Here is a 17,845-nt window from a genome sequence, read left to right on the forward strand (position 1 = left end):
TATGGTGTGTGTTGGATTGTCATTTTATTAATATACACACCCAAGCAATTTTGTCAGAGTTTCCAATCATTTTTATCATAATTGGGGGAAAAATTTAACATAGGTGTGTGGTACATTGGTCATATTATTGAAATGTTGCAATCAGTCAGAAAAATTTATTGCAATTCTTAAATTGAACCGATATTTAAAAAATTGTATGGTGTGTGGCCACCTTTAGTCTTACTGCTGTGTGAGATGGAGTTTTTTCTACTTCTCGATATGGAAGATTTGAGCCCTCATCTATTTGTCGGTCTGCTCATGGTGTATGGAATCTCATCCCATTACATAGATCAGGGACTCAATTTAAATACACTTTAGTATAAATGCCCCAAAACTTTAAGAACTCAAAGTTTCAATTAGAAACTGAAGTATGGAGTTTCACAAATAAGCCATGTTCTCTTCTCTGCAGCTGGTCATAGTGACACACTTGGTGCTTACTCTCATATTGTCTCATTCTGTAGAATAATGGCTTCATCCTGGCCACAATCTCCTGTAATGACACAGTTGATATTAGATGAAATTCCCATCACAATCTGACCTGTAGAGATATCGGGCTCGCACGTGACAGGGCAGCTTGCTCCAGCTCTCAAAGGCTTTCCGTGCCGTGCTGACTGCCAACTCCACATCTTCCTCATTTCCCTGGACAGTGGTCGCCAAAGCCTCTCCTAAGTGTAAAAAGAAAAAGGTTCTCCTGAATTAAAAATGCCTAAGAGCTTTTCCAGGCTGAAATGCGATCAGCTGTAGAACTGTTTATTACTCAGAATTAAAGATGAACTTCAAGTTGATTTACAAGCTGGCATAACATACAATAAAAACCTGTCTCCTAATTCATTATTGCTCATATAGTTATCCTACCAGCTTAAATCCCAAAGTAATGTCATCTGTGTAAAAATTAAAAAAAACAGATGCTAGTATAGGACACAGTTACTAGTGCTAGGAGTCGCTATTGCATTTATACCTACATTTCCACTTTGCTGGATAGCAAAAGAAACAGTAACCATCCAGATAAAGCTTCATATCAGGACTGTCACCCAGCAGAGATTGGGACTCTATCACCTTGGTAACAGTTTGGGGATGAGGCTATATGGGCTAGCAACATGTTCTGTTGTTAGGGATTTGGGGGGGAAGGGCTGATGACGCAACGCACAATGAAGCCGTAGAGAGCAGATGGGAGAACAATGCCCTCTTGTGCCGATCGACCACCAGCACACCAAGGGGAAACCAGGGAGCTGTTGTAAACACACTAGATTCTAGAACCATCTAGTATGCCTACAAAGCTTGTCCTCTAGCTTAGTCACCTCCTCATTACCGCATCCAGGACTTCTCCTTTGGAATGCTCTCCCACAGCCAGCTTGTCATGCTCCGAGCTTGAAAACCTTCCAACGCACTCTAAGAACACACCTGTTCAGACAAGTCTATAATTTGCTATAGACAATGTTGGACGTTCACTTCTTCATCCGCTAACCCCTGTGTCTCTTCTTCTGTAATGTCTCCACTGTCTAGCCTCTAGATTGTAAGCTAACAAGGGCAGGGCCCTCCTAGTGTTTCAAACCCTGCTGTAATTTAGCATATGAATTATTGGTGAGGTTTCAAACCACTCACCAACTGCATAGATATATGTATTGCTGGATGTCCCAATTGTACATAGTTTTGAATGTCTCATGTATCCGTGCTACACTATTTATTTAGTCATATGTACAGCGCTATGGAAGATGTTGGCGATAAATAATAAATTAAAAATAGTAAGACTAATAATAAATGGATTTACACAGTGCTGTGTACAGTGTTTGCAATTTGCACTCTAAATAAAGCTTTTACTCACATAACAGGGGTAGAGAGGTGCCTAATGGGAATAAAATACTCTAAAAGCAACTAAAAATAAAGAAGATGAAGTGGCTTACCGCTAAGACAACAAATTCACATAAAATTATTTGTACAAAGCACAGGCAACGCATTTCGTGGGAACTCGCCCACTTCCTCAGGCCAAATAAAGTGCCGCTGAATACCATTAGCCACATTCGGGGCGCCTCTCACATGCCAGGTCCGTGCGCCAGCTTCTGGAGTGTGGCCCTGCCCCCCTGCACATAATGTCATTATGTCTGTGGTGCAAGGGGGCGGGCTATGTGCAAGAAGCCGCCGCACACAGACCCGGCATGTAGGGAAAACTTTATTCAAACTGAATTGGGGCACACAAAATCTCTACACAATTGCATGTGAGGAGCGTTTCAGGACCTGCAAACTTCGATTTAGCTAATCGCAATTGCTCTCGTGGATTTGCAGCCATTGGTGTTCATTGGCTTAGCGCTTTTGGAATCAGCGGCAATCGTTGGCAATTCCAAAGCGTGGCTAAAAGCGCTCTAATGGACCATAGCCCTAAGGTGTGCAGAGTTTTCCTAGAAAGACAGCACCTTTTTAAAAAAAGCTCTCAATGTGACTGCATGCAATGTTACTGCAATAGTCACTGTGCTCTTATGTTTGGATACGGCTGATGGTGAGGGCTGCAATTGTGTGCCACCTAAAGGCAACCTCAGGTAAGGGGGTTATGAAGGCTGACATATCTATTTCCTTTTAGCAATGCACACTGCCTGGCAGTTCTGCTGACCCTCTGCCTCTAATACTTGTAGTCATAGGGGGAGATTTATCAACGCATTACCGACAGTTTCTTCTTCTTAATCTGTTCTAACCAGCAGGGAGAGCAGTTCTGCATGATAATAAGAACCTTCTTAAATCCTAGGCAATAGTGGCAGTTTAGCATGAATTGCTAGAGCTGCACTACAGTTAAGAAAAGTGCAAATCCATCCCTAAACTGATGCAGATTAAGAAGTGCTTAATAGCAGTTCTACAGATGTAGAACTGCATGCTAGACATGATTGCAACGCGCAGGCTAGACATAATTTGTGTGGTGCTCCTTCCCCCTTCTGAATTCCTCTTTAGAGCCTGCTGCTATCAATACAGCAGATGTATTCGTTACCTCAGCAACAGCAATTCCTGTCACACACAGCACTGTCTGAGAGACCTTCCTAGCTCCTCCTATTTTACAACAGTTTTAGAAGGAATCTGCACTAATGATTTCTTAAGATGCCTGAGACAGTTCTGCATGGATTTCTAAAAACCTACCAATATTTTGTCTCAGACACTCTTGATAAATGTCCCCCATAGACCCTAAACAAGCACACAGATCAGGTGCTCTGACTGAAGTCTGACTGGATTAGCTGCATGCTTGTTTCAGGTGTGTGATTCAGACACTACTAACGCCAGATTGATCAGCAGGGCTGTCAGGAAACGTATTAAATTAAAAAGAAATGCATAAAGCAGTCACCTTATGCCTGTCACTTCCCTTAAAGGATATCTGCAGAGACATGATGAGATAGACATCTGTATGTACAGTTCCAAGCGCACAAATAACTATGCTGCATTCATTTTTTTTCTCTGCCTGAAAGAGTTAAACGTCACAGTTTCTGACGGGGACAAGTTGGATTATAGTGTAGCCCTCACTGATAAGGAATTACAGCCATAAAACACTTTCCTGGCAGTAAATGGCTTCTAAGAGGAGGAAAGAGACAAAAAAGATTAAATTGTTTATAGATTTTAGCTCTGGCATACTTTAATGAATGGTGTCATTGAGCAGAGACAATGAAACAGTAAAAACTTAAAAAGTAGATTTAACCAGTTGAGGACCACAGGCTTACACTCCCCTAGTGACCAGGCTATTTTTTTTATTTTTTTTTACAAACCTGCACCCTGCAGCTTTAACAGTTCACTGCAGGGCCATACAACTTAGAACACAAATTAATCTTGCCTCCTTTTGTTGCCACCAACAGAGCTTACTGTTAGTGGCATATGACTGCTGCTGCAGGTTTTTGGTTTTTTTTATTAATGTTAATCTTATTTTTTTTTTTTAATAAATGTCCTTATTTTTGTTCTATTCTGCTCCCAACCCCCCCCCCCCCCTCCTTCCCGAAATCCAATCAGTGATGACCTCTCATAGATCGCAGTGCTGTACAACCGAAAGAAACCGTCTTTCAATTCTAACAGCGGGCTAGCAGGCTATTGTTGGAACTCCGCTTCGTCACTCAGCGGGAATGCGTGCGCGATCCCCACTAATCTCCGCTCTAGGACTTGACGCCGATCGGCATTGGGCGGTCCTGGGGCTTCCACCATCCTGCCGCCGATCAGTGGTGTTAGGCGGTTGGGGGGGGGTTAAATATAAAGTAAAACTGTATGATATCTACAAAAGTCAATTTTATGTTTTAAGATGCTTATCTCATCAGTTTATTGTCACCTTGGATTTCCTTTGAAGGCAGACAATTATGAATACATCCATTGTAGGATCATTTATGTTCTCCAGATTAGGAGAAATTTAGTAAATATCTATGCCTGGAATTTAGTACTGTTTGGAAACAACATCCTGTATAAGAGACAAATGAAGCACAGATAGGGAAGCATGAGGAGACAGCTAAGGAAACGTGTACTAACCGGTGGCGGGGTTCTTGGTCACATAAGTGTGTCTGCCTTCAGGCTTCACCCATTTGCCTCCCACAAAATGGCCAAAGTTGCGTTCATGAGAGTCCAGCCAAGCCTAAAATGGAAACCTCATACATTAGTACATAAATACACTGCAATAACAGTTACATGATAGCACTTTACTGGGATTCTACTTTAAGGTAATTGCAGTAAACTCCAGCAAAATCGACTGAGCTCATGACGATAAAGTACAAAATAAAAGGTTACCTACAATGGCCTCAATTCTGGTAGGCTTATGTTGGGAATTTCCACTTTTGACAATCACGCCCAATTGGTGAGAAAGAGTATATTAGATAATTGGTCTTTAATCAGTGCTGACGCTTTGCTTTCTAAGGTTTTCCATGCCCCCTCCCCCCCTCCTAGATTTGTTTACAGAAAAGGGAAAAGTATTAGGGATAAGCTGGTGAGAGCAGATTTAAAAAAGAATCCAAAGCAGTTGGAGACATTTTTGCCAAGAAAGAAAGGCACATTTCCCTGTCTTAGCTGCCAGAATTGTTCTAGCATTATTAAGGGTGACTCTGTAGCACATCCCAGGAGGGGCACAGCAATAAAACTTAATGGCAATTTTTCCTGTGTCACTTCGAATGTCATTTATTTTCTAAAGTGGCCCTGTGGGATAGGCTATGTGGGACAGTCCTCCAGACCTATTATGGTGAGAGTTAATGAACATCGTAGCGATATAAGATAGTACAGAAAATATTATAATGACCCTGACAAGAATTTTGATTCCCCTATAGGCAGACATTATTTTGAATGCAACCCAGTGTTCTCACCAGGCTCTTTTAGCCGGGTACTCCACCCGGCTAGATTTGGTGACCACCCGGCTGTCATCAGCTCACCTCCTCACCTCCTCCTATGCTGTAAGCAGAGTTGCCCTGCATTTTCATCTCGCCCCACCTGGCTACTATATCATGGCTTTTTCATGCCACCCGGCTACTATATCATGCCACCCGGCTGGAAAAAAATTCTGGGGAGAACACTGCAACCATATGGTAAATGATTTACGGTGGTGTGTATTGGAGAAAGTTACAACAGGAGAAGGGATGGACAACGAGACAACCCTCCTAAGAAGGGAAATTAGGTGGATTAATAGGTTGGAAACCCTTGCACCTAATGGACTTAATGAGGAATGTAATATGAGATGTTTCCTATAACCTGGATGGACTGGTGTACTGTCACTTTAAGAGCCCTCCAAGTATGTGCCCGCCCTTTGGGGTGTGTTTTATGATGTGATATGTGATTTATATGTGAGCATGAGCTCAGTTTTTGTGCAACACTTGATAAAGGCCGCAGGCCGAAACGTCGTGTGTTGGTCTTGTAACTGGTGCAATAAAATACAGCATTTTGCTCAAATCCAGGTGGAGACCCAGCCATCTTTCTTTTGTTATGTTGGGAATACACCATACAATTTTCTGTTAGATTTACCTGCCAGATAATCTGTCAGGGCTCGTTCACACTGCAGGTGTTTTTGGCTTTTTTCGCCCGCTTGTAATTTTTAAAAATGCCCCCCCCCCCGACCGCGTGGACAATGAATGCCTATGAGAAGGTTCATATCAGCGCGGGCCGTGTGCTATGCGGCTAGCAAAGTAGTGCATGGACTATTTTCGGGCGATTCTGCCTCAATGGAAGGTATAGGAAAGACGCAAAACGCTCACAAAATCGCTTTGTGCAGCGATTGCATTCACGTTTTAAAGAATAAATACATTGTATTTATTATTTTACGGGTCAAAGAGTTCACTTCCTGACTTGCGTCAGGGAGTGAAATAAAAAAAACTCAGGAAAAACGCTTAGAAAACAAAAATCGCCCACCCATGCGCCGGGAATGGAAAAAAAAATATGCATCAAAAACCGCCCAAAGCCAAAGCGTACGGAATGCAATATGAGCAAGGCCTCAGTGTCTATTTTACCTCACGCGGTAAAACCAGTTGGTTTGTCTGGTAAATTTTGCGATATTTTACCGATAATTGGAATTCTCATGGAAAATAAGGGGCACATAATTTACCTATCAGTTCAAGATCTGCCTGTATCTGGTGGTAAAGTCAATTTGTATGCATTTTGCCGGTTTTAGTGGAGTTCCTATTCAGTTCCTATTATGTATTTCAATAGCGCTATACAGAGACATGTGATAATGCACTGCGTTATAGCCGGCTCTGCTGTGGATCACCTCAGCATGTCAGATGAAACAGTTCAATGTCAAAATAAAATCAGTTATGTTTATTTAGTGGTGGTTTAAACCTGTTCTTTTAGGAATTTTCCATAAAACAGGAAGTGGACATAAAAACATACATGGTCATGCGTTGCTGTACAGTGTGGTCATGCAATATACAGTAAAAGTGGCTACACACCATACAATTTATTTAAATATCTGTTCAATTCAAGAATAGCAATCAATGTTTCAGACTGAATGTAACAATTCAAAAATCTGACCAATGTACCCCCATCTATGTTCAATTTTTCTCCACTCATGAAAAAAATAATTGAAAGCTCAGAAAAAAAATTGATTGGAACTATACATCAAGTAATTGACAATCCATCACACTCCATACAATTCTTGATAAAGTTGGTCTCAAATTTCCAACATGTTCAATCAGATTTGTCGATCGAAAAAGAAAAGCTCTCGATTTTTCGGGACAACCGATCAAAATTATCGAATTGCTGAAAAATTGGATCTTTTAATTGTATGCTGTGTGGCCACCTTAACACATGGACACCTAGAGTTTTGTTTATAGTGATGCCTGCCAATCCCATTCATTACACTGAGTGGGACAGAGAAATGGGCAGAAATGAATGCAGCACTTCATTCTTGAAATGCAATGCACTGTTATGCACTAGTGGGAACCTCTGACTTTGTTTTCCATATAATATCTGAAGTTTATTTGCATGAAACATTATAATGTTGATGCAGAAAGCTCATGTGGTACTTTTTATTCCTATTGCAACATTTTTTGTTATTTTGACGACTTCGCTTTATCTCATGTTTAGTGCCGAATTATGCCTATATGTTTATATATATATATAAATTATCTCTCAAATGATTTATGACAGCTCTTCAGCTGCCTCTCATGAGTGACTAAAGACTACCACCAGACTAGAACTGTGGGTGTTTACATAACAAATGCACAACTGAGTAAGTAAAGTACATCTTCCTGTGAGATCTATTTTTTTATGTTTTTTTGCTTAGAAACTAAAGAACAAAACAAACCACATGACAACTTCCACTTCCCCTCCAGAGTAATACCAGCCCCGCCCCCTCCTTTCAGCTACAGGAGCTGCCAGCTGTAAAGGAGAGAAACCCAGCAAGAGTTCCACTCACTTGAGCTTCTGCCAGCCCCCTGCAGCTGCCCCGTGCCCACGCCATTTCCAAACGATGCTCCGTTTCCCGCCGCAGCTCAATTTTCTTCACACCGACTTCTAAGTAGACTTCCATTGCACCTGCGCGGCCCTGGCCACGTGCATCCTCGTACGCGCTCCCATGGCCAGGAGCGTCCTGCGCAGGCAAAGTACGAGAAAATCTCTACTGCAGCACAATACGCTCCCGGCAACGGAAGTGTGAACGAGGATGCCAGTGCACAGCAACAGCCAGAACTGAAAGTGAGCCACAGCGGGGGAGGGGAACGGAGGATCGTTTGGTAACTTTGCGGGCACAGGTCAACTGCAGGGGGCTGGCAGAAGCCCCAGAGAAACTTTTTTTTTTTTTTTAATCTTCAGTTCTGCTTTAAAGAGACACTGAAGCGAAAAAAAAATGATGATATAATGATTTGTATGTGTAGCACAGCTAAGAAATAAAACATTAAGATCAGATACATCAGTGTAATTGTTTCCAGTACAGGAAGAGTTGAGAAACTCCAGTTGTTATCTCTATACAAAAAAGCCATTAAGCTCTACGACTTTCAAAGTCGTGGAGAGGGCTTTTTTTTGACTTTTATTATCTCAACTGTTAGTTAATAGTTTACTTTTCCTCTGCCAGAGGAGAGGTCATTAGTTCACAGACTGCTCTGAAAGACTCATTTTGAATGCTGAGTGTTGTGTAATCTGCACATATTATAAAATGATGCAATGTTAGAAAAAACATTATATACCTGAAAATAAAAGTATGAGAATATTTTCTTTGCTGCTAATCTTCTAGTAATTATTCATAGTACACAACCAATTCATTATATCATATATTTTTTTTCGCTTCAGTGTCTCTTTAAGTTGTCCACTACTGGATTTGCAGCATTCATATTTGTCTGATTAACAAAATGATAAGATTGACAGGGATCGAAGCCGCATTGTGGCTGCTGGATTGTCATTTTGATCCGATTTCTGTCCTAAACTGGTCACATCGATTTATCCAGCATGCTAAAAGATCGCGATAAAAAAAGGCTGTCGGGTGCACCGCAGTAGTGCCATTCACTTTCTGGATGACCGACGTGCCCCTTGTCGGTCTCCCTCCGCGTGGTCCGGCTCCCTCCATGTGGTCGGATGTTGTCAGTCTCCCTCCGTGTGGTCGTTTCCCTCCAGGTGGTCCGTCTTCCCTCCAGGTGGTCCGTCTTCCCTCCAGGTGGTCCGTCTTCCCTCCAGGTGGTCCGTCTTCCCTCTATGTTGAGTGTTGCAGGCTGGTGCACCTCCGCATGTGTCCCGTGAATCAAGCCCAATGTAAGTAAACACTTAAAAACTATATTTAAATATAAAATAAAAAACTGTGGGATATCTAAAAAAGTTACTCACACAAAATCGCTATAAAGTTACTTCAAAATAGCTAGCGCTTTTTGGTGGGAAACAGCCCTGGCTCCTTATTACCAGGCACCTTACAAAACCAGGAAGTGTCTGAAGAACTCCCATGCTCATCTGTATTCAGTTATGGTGTTTCCCTAAGTCACCTCTCTATTTAAGAAACCCTTTTACTTCACTGCAGAGATGAGGGGAACCTCTACACTAAGTGTTTCTCTCTGTCAGTAATAAGCTATTACAGCCACAGGGTGGAGGTCAAGCTTCAGGGGGAGGAGCATCATGCCTTTTCTTTCCAAGCTTTCCACTGAGTTAAACATGTTCAGCACCATGGAAAGCATACTGGGCAAGGGAAGCTGAGGAAGCATGCTGAGCCACCCACAGCACATAACAAGCAATGCTCAGTCATAACACATCTTCTGGCATGTGAGCTTGAGCTTATTGAGTTTGGCACAAGATAAGCTAACCAATCAGGCAATCGGAAACTCTGACAGGAATGGCAAGGCAACATACACACGTACAATAGCTCTTACATTAGATCTGTAGTTACTGGCCAAATCCAGTTCCCACTTCTGTCATGTTATACCAAGTGGTTGTTTGTACACACTCACAGCCTAAAGGTGGCCACACACACACACACACACACACCATACAATAAAATGATCCAATTTTACGCCAATTTGATAAAAATTATCGGTTGTCCTGAAAAATGGAAAGCTTTTTTTTTTCATTTGTTCAAAAAATCTGATCGAGTTTTTCGTTTTTATTCGATTAAAGTAGATCAGGATTGTTAGATTTTACTGATCAATTTATATAAAGATTGTATGGTGTGCGATTTATTGTCAATCACGTGATGTACAGACCCTAGCAATTTTTTCTGAGTTTTCAGTCATTTTATTTCATAATTTGGGAAAAATTTAACGTATGTGTGTGGTACATAGGTCAGAATTTTGAAATGTTACAATCAGAACAATTGATTGCAATTCTTTTTGAAAATATATTTTAAAAAATTGTATGGTATGTGGCCACTTTAAAGGAGCCCACTAACCGTAACATTTTCGGTGAAGAATCGCCCGAGTGATCAGATAAATGTGATCGAAAATAAAATTACATAATACGTCGATTATTTTACCATCCAGTAACCAATTTGTATTTCCTATCACAACCAATTTTTTCACAACGTTTTTCTGATCCACTAAATAGTTATCAAACGATCACTATTAGAATCATTCACAGTCGATTTGGGACATCAACAAGGTTTATTTTCTGTCATTTAGATTGCATTTATCTGATCACGGACAATTCTTTTCAGAAAATTGTATAATTAGTGGGCACCTTTTCCACCTGAGGACCACAAGTTTATACCCCCCTAGTGAGCAGGCGATTTTTCCTGGAAAATTCAGCACTGTGCAGCTCTAACGATTTATTGCGCAGTCAAACAACTTACCACCAAAATGAATTTTACCTCCTTTTCTTGCCACTAATGGAGGATTTCTTTGGTAGTCTCTGATTGCTGCTGCAAATTTTTTTTTTTTCTCAATTTAAGTTTTTTTTTTTTTTTTTTATTAAAAAATTATTTTTTTCCCCCACTCCCTCCCTCCCCCTAAATTGGCCCGGACTGCACTCCAAAAATAGAATTTCACTCTCATAGGCATCAGCCCATGAGAAGGATTAGATTGTGAGCCAATCAGAGGGACAGCTAAGTGAAAGGGCTGTACCCTGTACAGTGCTGCGCTAGATCACAGCACTGTAAAATTGTTTCTTATTTTCTTTATCTTTTTTTTTTTTACATTGCAGCCTGCCAGTTCTGATCGCAGCTGGCAGGCTGCTAACAGATCCCGGCTCTGTGTCTTTGCATGCGCGCCCTCGTTCCCTATTAATCCCCGCCTCCTGGCGCCGCCGATCGGCATGAGGTGGTCGGGAAGAGGTTAACATGTGCAGCACCAATATTCACTCACACCCCAAATCACTTTGCTAACAATAAAATGATTGATTATCGGTTGTTTCCAGTTGGTTGGTATAAGATTTCACTTCTGATTAACTGACAATCAGATCATTTTGATTGGCTCATTCTTCAGTCAGAAGAAAATGAATAGTGTTTTGCAGCCCTTAACCCCCCTGGAGGTATGGACAAACCTGTCTCATCTAAGGAAAAATAGTAGAAACCGGTATGGATGAGTCAGGCTCATCCAGCAGTTCTAAGGCAGAGTTCTTTTTCCACATGCATTTTCCACATTAAAATTTGTGTTTGTATGCAAATTTTCACATGCTCTGGAAACCTGCATGCAAAAATATGCACACATATGTATGTTTTAATGCGAAAAAACATGACAAAAACTGCACTTTTTCTGCCAAAAAGCTGAAGAGTGGGGGAAATGTGGTCTGGCAGAAAGGGAAAATTAAATGTATTCTTTGACATGATTTAATGTTTGGAACTTTTATTATTCTCAAAATGTATACTAGACCCTTAGGCCTCTTTCCTACCAGGAGGTTGCGTTTTAGGGGACATTATAGGTCGCATAACGTGCCCCTAACGCAAGGCCTGGTGGTGTTGGAGGAGGACGCTACCTAGAGCTGCGTTATGCAGCTCTTGGTGCGCCTTTTCTGTCCTATGAGCTGCGGAGACCACGTGATCGGAACACTCTGCATCACGTGGTCCCGCCAGCCAATCAGCGGCCGCTCCAGGAAGAAAACGGACTCTCCGCTCCTCCTCTCCTGTAAAAAAAAAAAAACATTACTGAGCATGTGCATAGCATGCTGCACCTTCCCAGAACGTCTAGCGTTACACTGTAACGCAACGTGGGCACTGTGAACAGTCCATTGATTTTTGATGCTGTGAGTTGGGCTGCGTTACAGGCTGCTCTAACGTGCGCCTGTAACGTCCCACTGTGAAAGCAGCCTTAGGCCCCTTTTACACTTAATCAGTTGCTCTCAGTTATAACTGAAAGAAAACTGATTTGCAAAGTAATGCCCATGGTTTCCTATGGCACCTTTCACACTTAACACGTTTTAACTAAAATCTTCTTCCCAATGCACTGCTATGGAAAATCGCGTACCAACGCGTACTAACGCATGCTAATGCACACTAACGCATACCAACTGATTAAGTATAAAAGGGCCCTTACTTGACACATTTTGGTAAGATACAGGCAAAAATGTCATGAAAATTGAAACCATTTTTGCACAAAATTAAATGCAATGGAGGTTAAAGTGCCCACTAACTGTACAATTTTTAGCAAATCAACCGAGTGATGAGATATGTGGTCCAAAATATGTCGTTATACATTGATTATGTCACCAGCGACTCACCAATCTGTACTTCCTATCAAAACTGATTATAATAATAAAAAAAATTTTTGATCAACTAAATTGTCAAATTGTCTATAGAGCCTTCCTGTTGCTCTCACAGTCCCCTCATTCCAGTGCTGGCTCCTCCATTTGAATCCCCCACTGCGGGAGGCTTCGGAAGTCTTCAGGAGCCTGAGTGATCCTGAAGAAGGGCGGCTCTGTACTGCACATGTGTGAGCGTGAGAGAGACCTCGTTAGAGAATCAGAATCCTTTTATTTCGCAAAGCAGGACTGATTCATACCCGGAATTGGTTTTGGCACAGTACATATATAGCTCAGTAGAAGACATCTAGAGACATATATAGATAGCAGCAACAAACAATAGCATCAGTTAACATCATACACAATCGAGTTCCACAGTCCTAAAAGTGACATAAGGTGACCAACAGTAGGCCTGTGGGCCTGTTGACTGGATGGCTGTTTCAGCCAGGCGCAGTATGGAGCCACCCATCTTCAGGAGCACTCGGGCTCCTAAAGACTTCCGAAGCCTCCTGTGGCAGCACAAAGCACTATTCAACTGATTGGTCAAATACTGCTACCGCATGCGTCAAATACTGCTACCGCATGGGTCAAATACTGCTACCGGGGGTGACAGCGCTGGTACGAGTTGACTGTGAGAGGAGAAGGCAGGCTCTATAGGACCACGAGCTTTCCCTCTCCTTAGGTAAGTATCTGTTTTGTTTTTCCACTTCCCATAGACTTAAATGTGATAGATAAAAAAGGAAAAATGTTAAAGTTTACATTTAGGGTTCTTTCTAATCCACACTACCTTCAATTTTATAACAACCTTGAAATTCTCACATAAAAGTAAACAGATTCTCAGAGACATCCTGTTAAAATGTAGCATGAATTGGCAAACAATAGGGAAACCTTTGAACTGCTGTCTGCAGACTGTAGAGCTCTATATAGCTGCTGCTGTATGAGGAGGAGGCGTTGTCCCTGCTTGACCCTCTCAGCCAATCACAGTAAAGCTGAGGTTTCACTTTCCCAGCAGCTTTCAGCTTCAGTATAGAGGAATGCATATAGTAAAAGTCATAACTGATCGCAGTTGTGTTTGATACATACTGTATAGTACAGCTACTAATAAAAATAAGGGAAAAACATCTAGATAGGACAAAAGAAGAAAAAAAAAAATCTATTCAAAAGTATTTTACAGTATTTGGGGGGGGGGGGGGGGGGGGGACTGGCAGCCCACGGTTAGGCTCATGGGGAACTTTTATATGGCTTTACAAAGACTTGTTGATGCCCTCTTAGGGCTCTTTCACATCAGACAACGCGAACAGGAGCCGTTCTCCTGCACGCGTTGTCTGCCTGCGGCGTGTCGTCGGGTATCTGCGGTGCGACGCAATCAGCGGCGGTAGCTGGTAATTAAACCCGACGGAAACCGCCGGCTCGCGGGTGCGTTGGAGGAAAAACTGCGCCCGGGTGCGTCGGAACCGCAACGCATTGAAACACAGCGTCGAGTGTGAAAGGTAAAATGAAAGTCTATGGACTTTCATCTTACCTTGGTTAACGCAAACGGCTTCCGTTTGCGTTAACGCAGAAAGTCTGCCCTAATGTGAAAGGGCCCTTTCTAAGCATCAATGTTTTGAAAAGCTCTCAGGCCCAGTGCACACCAAAACCGCTAGCAGATCCACAAAACGCTAGCGGTTTTTGGAGCAGATTTCAGAATGATTCTAGGCATGTTTAGAGACGTTTTCTAAACATGCCTAGTGGTTTTGGGTGCGTTTTTGGAAAAATTACACATATTGTTACAGTAAAAGCTGTTACTGAACAGCTTCTGTAACAAAAACGCCTGGCAAACCGCTCTGATGTAGCGTTTTTCAGAGCGGTTTGCGTTTTTCCTATACTTTACATTGAGGCAGAAACGCTTCTGCAAACCGCAAACGTGCAGCAGGAGGCACGTTTGCTGTTTGCTACAAACCTCAAATCGCTGGTGTGCACCATCTGATTGAAATACATTAGCCAAGCGTTTTTACAGGCGGATGCGGCCGGTGGATCGCATCCAAAACTGCTCGGTGTGCACTGGGCCTTACTAATGTAATGCTAGGAGTTATTTAAAGAAAAAAATTAATTACATCCCTCAAGTCATTCAATCCCATGTACCATTTTCTCATACAGTTATGTAATATCTATACCCTTTAGGTAGCACAGAGGTGGCTTTTTTCTGCTTTTGGAAAAACTTTATGGTAAACTCACTATGACACATGGCTATTACTATATTCTTTACTGTATCGTGGAATTGTTTAACTTTACTAGTTTATCTTTATGGATACCAGTGTGTTTTCTTAACATTGTATTGGATTATGGGCAAATCAGGTATTTTCGGTGCCAGCAACAATTCGGTAAATGGTTGCTACCTAGACCGCAGTGTTAATTGTGGTTATAATGACATCCAGGAGGTAATTTGGGCACCGCCGTCCCGATTGATATGGTAATCAGGCAGTGCAAATATTGGGGGAGAGTGAGTCTAGAGCAGGGTCGTCAAACTCAGATACAAAGTGGGCCGAAAATGAACACGGGGACCTAGTCTGCTGGCCACCTTATAAAGTTCCCTGGTGTCTAATTGCCCCTCTCCAACTCCTATACAGTTCCCTGATGTCTAGTGCCCCCCCCCATACAGTTCCCTGATGTCTAGTGCACCCCCCCCCCCCCCCATACAGTTCCCTAGTGTTTAGTGCTTTCCTCCTTCTTTCCCATATGGCTTCCCTGGTGATCTAGGGCTTCACCTCCAATATAAAACTTCCCTGGAGGTTTTGAGTGGGCCAAACATAATGCAAAGTGGGGAAACCCCTTGAGGGCCAAATAGTATGGCGCTGAGGGCCAGATTTGGCCTGCGTGGTTTTTAGAGCATACATGAAATAAAGGCGCCTGGAAAAAAAGGGCACAGGGGACTGACGCTAGTAGAATATTGCTAAAATTAGTGATATACTACTGCTGAATTCCCATAGTAAAATATCAGTAAATTTTACTGATATTTTACTATGGCTAAACCCAACTCTACTCTATCACAGAACCCTCTCGCTAACAATTCCTAACCCTAAACCTAATCCCCCCCCCCCCCCCCCCGGTGGTCCACAACCCTAAGACTTCTTTTTGGTGGTACCTAACCATAAGACCGCCCTGCCTAAATCTAAGCCTCCCCAGTGGTACCTAACCCCCTGTGAAGCCTAACCCTAACCCCCCCCCCCCCTACTACAAAGCCTCGATATGTGGCAATGAAGTTAAACGTGGGCTCCCAGAGGTGCCCGATTATGGCAAGCAGGGCTACATTTCTGAACCCGGAGCTGCCCTATAGAATTGCGGGTGACAAGGGTTTGCGTAAATGCAAATTGCGGCATTGCATAGCGGCCGCCTGGGCGCCCAAATTTATCTTAATTATTAAAGCCACAATTCGCGCTATAAACTGTACATTTTGGGTGCCTGATAGTGGCCGCCGCGCGCCTACATTTTCGTTGTTTGCTGCTAATTGCAGCTTTTATAATAGGTGCCTGTGGCAGTGGGGTTGAGAGAATAGAGCTATCCCTAGTAAAATAATAAAATATTGGTAACAATTACCAATTTTCTACAATGAAATTACCCATCACCTGATAGTAGAATATTGACAATTTTACCAATGTTACCAAATTATAATGGTACCCTTTTTAGATGTACACGACTATGGGACCTTTTTATTGTTTTTAATAAATGTAACGTTTTATCTATGCATGAAGGTTTTTTGAAATAGTTCTTGGTGCATTGGATTACAAGAGTCCCAAACATTTCAGGAACGGTGGCAGCACCACCACAGATTGTGAACGGTTTCCGGCTGAAATCGGTTCATCTGTTTGCAGTAAAGGTAGCCATACGATCCCTCTCTGATCAGATTCGATCAGAGAGGGATCTATCTGTTGGTCGAATCTGATGGCAAATCGACCAGTGTATGGCTACCTTAACATTAACTGTGGGTGGGCCCGCTTCTGTGAAGTATTGTTACCGTGATACTTTACTCGCGGCCACTACAGTATTAATTTACATAGCGATACTTTACAAGCAGGGCCACACGCAGTTAATGTCACACGCATTGCTAAGGAAGCAATGCACGTAACTAAGGAAGGCACACTCCTTATATGGCAGCGAGCACTGCTTTGTAAGGTGTGCATAAAACGCACTACGGCTCATTAAGCTGCGCTGCTTTAGCAATGCCGCCGCTGCTTGATGAATCAAGCTCAATGTTTTTTTTTTTTTCCACTCTAGTTTTGAATATTAGGGTACTCTACTTGGAGGCACTTTTTCTTCGCTTTCAAGTAGCACGACAGCTTCCCTAAACAATCTGTTCCACGAATTCTCGATCGGTCTGCTCTCACTGCTACAGATGGTCAATGGCATACGAATAATTTCTCTATGCATGCAAAATGTATGCAGCTTAAAACTGGGGCAATAAAATTGGCTGAATTCCAAGCTGTTTACAATTTGCATTGAATACAAGTAATTATCTTCTCATTAGCCATCACTATTATCCAGGCGATGTCTGGGGAGGAGGTTGTAATAAACTCAAATCAGGACTGCATGGTCACTTAGGTTCTTCAATCATCTCCAGCCAGAGATAACCTCGCTAAATGAGGTTGATGTCAACCAGAGTCCATTAGCTTGTTCAACCTGTATTAAAGCAATGACAGACATCTAATTGGTTGATTGCTACAGGCAGCACATGAATGAGTTCCAGCATTGTTCTCACGTGCTGCTGTGTGATGTGCCTGCTGATCTGAGGGCAGCATGGACAGGAAGATGTAGTAATGACTGTCATGCTGAAAGGGAGGAAGCTACTTAACTAATCACCACATGAACTCTTTCAGGAAATCAGCTCTCAATTGTACAAACAATAAAACCATCTAGTCGAAGCTTAAGGCCCATACACACGGCGGATTTTTTCTAATCAGGCTCAAGCCACTACCCACCTACAGTATTTGCCAATGTAACAGAAAATTGTATGTTGTGTACCTAGCATAAGAGTTCTCTAGTAGAACACTCGCCCTAAAACATGCATTGAGTTGCCTTTTAGAAACGCAGAAGCCTGGCTTAAAAATACAAGGGCACCTTTAAAGAGACTGTGTAACATCAAAAACCTCCCCTGGGGGGTACTCACCTCGGGTAGGGGAAGCCTCCGGATCCTAATGAGGCTTCCCACGCCGTCCTCTGTCCCACGGGGGTCTCGCTGCAGCCCTCCGAACAGCCGGCGACAGAC

At 42.5% G+C, this 17,845-nt stretch overlaps 1 protein-coding gene across 1 annotated transcript in view; it reads right to left on the bottom strand.

Moving 5' to 3' along the window:
* ALDH16A1 (aldehyde dehydrogenase 16 family member A1) overlaps positions 1-17,845 on the bottom strand; it is a 161,628-nt gene that overhangs the window by 138,562 nt on the left and 5,221 nt on the right. Inside the window, exons 2-3 of the mRNA XM_068241163.1 lie at positions 4,516-4,618; positions 578-704 (exon numbers count right to left, since the gene is read on the bottom strand). Coding sequence (XP_068097264.1) covers positions 578-704; positions 4,516-4,618 — 230 coding nt within the window. The remainder of the gene's footprint in view (positions 1-577; positions 705-4,515; positions 4,619-17,845) is intronic.

This window comes from Hyperolius riggenbachi, chromosome 6, assembly GCF_040937935.1.
Source record: "Hyperolius riggenbachi isolate aHypRig1 chromosome 6, aHypRig1.pri, whole genome shotgun sequence".
Lineage (NCBI taxonomy): Eukaryota > Metazoa > Chordata > Amphibia > Anura > Hyperoliidae > Hyperolius > Hyperolius riggenbachi.